Raw genomic sequence first — 2,326 nt, forward strand, 5'->3', positions numbered from 1 at the left:
CAGGCCGAGTCATGTCTCTGCCCAAGATCAAACCATCTGCTCGCAAGTTAGAGGCAGCTCAGCTCATCCATTTATTGCTTTCCTTATATTCCACTTTTTATTATTTAAGTTGTATTTTCATATGTCCCTATAGAATTTACTCATATTACCTGGCTAATAATCAACAGTTTGGGCTTTTTATATAACAGCTCTTCAGATAGACTGCTGGTATGTGAAGCTCACCTGATCTGCATAGGGACCAATCAGAAGGTATTTTTGCTGGTAGATCAGCTGCACTGTAGCACCTTCCAGTTAAAACTCCACCCTCTAGGAATGTTATGTTTTAGTCTTAAAAGAGTCGTTTGCTCACACTTCCTCTCACATAAAATACTTAGTTTCTTTCTCAATATTAAACATTATTATTATTATTATTATTATTATTATTATTATTATTTTACAACAAAAGTGTTCAGGACAGACATCATAAAACCATAATCCCAGATAAATGGTCTAAAAATGCAGTTAGGTCATCTTTGTATATCAATACTAAACAAAAGGTTTGAGCCTTTGACCATGCCCATAGATGCCTAAGTTCTTCCACGTCATCATTTCTATAGTTCGACAAAACTAGAATACACAGTCTTAAGTGGGGGGAATATCATAAAAATTCATTACTTCAATGTTTAACTTTTTCACGATTACTTGAAAATTCATAGCACAGCATCTCTGCAACTTGCTAATCACGAAAGCTGTAAATTAACAATCACTGCCTCTCATAATGACTGCACCAGTATCCATTTTTATTTATTCCTAATTTAATTCAATTGCAACTACCTGGCTGTAAGTTTGAGGTAGCTTCACAGTGGTTCCACCTGATGGAAGGAGTATGCCTTAAAGTACCCTCTGCGGTATGAGACTAGGTCAAAATGAGAGGGAAATACAGTACCAAATATACCGTCTTCTCACTTGGCATACAAACTGAAAAAACCACCAACCAACCATTTCTTTAGTGATAAAAATACAGTTCTTTTGTGAGCATGGAAACAATACATGGAATCTGTTTCTTTGCATGAAAAGTAGCATCAAGGGAAAAGGACTCAAATTCTGTTGCCACCTTTCGGTTAACCCGGGTAAGAATGTGCATAAATTCCAGCTTGTCGGCGTACTGTTTCAGCATGGCACAAAGCGACTGGATGAACCAGGAGCCATCCTTTGAATTTCGCCAAGAATAATAACCAGGTGCTGTGGAGTATGCATACAAGAAGTCGGCCTCCACTGGGATTTTATGACATGCCATGTCATCCTCAACACCACTGTCTGTCTCAATGCCACAGTCCAGTTCTGTACCACAGCAGGCCTGAATAATGAAAAGTCTGGGTTTTCCAGTTAGACTTCTACAACAATCCCCTCTGAAAAAGCTGGTAATTTTTTTCAGGTCAAGGGGTCCATTTGTTCCAAAAATTATTCCTTCTTCACCATGGCTCAGAAGCGCACAAACAAAACTGCTCCTTTTGCTGTGATCTTCTTTAGAAACATTACGCATCAATTCTACAATTTCTTCACGTGTAAGATCGTTTTTATTCCTGACTTCATATTTCAAGTTTATGAATGTTTCCCTGAGGTTTGCTGCATCAACATCTGTACCAGACCGAGATGCCATTCCAGTGCTTTTATGAAAATTCTTCTTATTAATTATTATACATAAACCCATCTCAGGATAATCCATTTTATAACTGTTGTCCAGGGATATTCCAGAGTCCACTGATTTGCTTCCATGTATGGTTTTTAGTTCCAAACTTTTAATAGATTTTGAATCCACTGAGTTTTCAGTGTTCTCCATGGATACCTTTATTAACGCACAGCCTCCTCACACCTTCCACAACCACCTCACAGCAGCAGCCACCCGCTACGATCCGCGTCTGCCTCCTGCTCTCTTTTGATTCCCATTTGCATGGAATACCTTTTCCCACCCTTTTACCTTGAGTGTGTATGAATCCTTCTGTGTTAGATGAGTCCCTTGAAGACAGTGGATATTTGGATTGTGATCTTTTAATCCATTCTCCCATTCTATATCTTTCAAGTGGAGCATTTAGGCCATTTACATTCAATGTTAATATTGAAATATGAAGTGCTGTTTTTTTCATCATGTTAATTGTTATCTAGATATGTTTTTTTCATTGTGTTACTGTTTCATAGGCCTGTGAGCTTTCAGTTTTCAAGAAGTTCTATTTTGACGTATACTGAGCTTTTGGAACTCCTTATGCAGTTCTTGGAGTGCTGATTTGGAAGTGACAAATTGCCTCAGCATTTGTTTGTCTGAAAATAACTTTATTTCTCCATTTATGAA

The 2,326-nt window shown here is 37.8% G+C and overlaps 1 protein-coding gene across 2 annotated transcripts; it reads right to left on the reverse strand.

The window, feature by feature from the left end:
- Positions 1-423: 423 nt before the first annotated feature.
- Positions 424-1,891, reverse strand: LOC111551382 (caspase-3-like). Of its 2 annotated transcripts, XM_023225298.2 has the most exons (2): positions 1,337-1,846; positions 1,150-1,221 (listed from the first exon to the last, which is right to left on the reverse strand). In XM_023225298.2, the coding sequence occupies exons 1-2, from the start codon at positions 1,817-1,819 to the stop codon at positions 1,150-1,152; spliced, it is 555 nt and encodes a 184-aa protein (XP_023081066.1). In that variant the 5' UTR covers positions 1,820-1,846. The 2 variants fall into 2 exon arrangements, with proteins under 2 accessions (XP_023081065.1, XP_023081066.1); XM_023225297.2 differs by having other exon boundaries at positions 424-1,891.
- Between the last annotated feature and the right edge of the window lie 435 nt (positions 1,892-2,326).

Source organism: Piliocolobus tephrosceles, chromosome 7, assembly GCF_002776525.5.
Source record: "Piliocolobus tephrosceles isolate RC106 chromosome 7, ASM277652v3, whole genome shotgun sequence".
NCBI lineage: Eukaryota > Metazoa > Chordata > Mammalia > Primates > Cercopithecidae > Piliocolobus > Piliocolobus tephrosceles.

Coding starts and splice junctions, on each gene's coding strand:
- LOC111551382 (XM_023225297.2), bottom strand. CDS start 1,819: ATGGAGAACACTGAAAACTCAGTGGATTCAAAATCTATTAAAAGTTTG.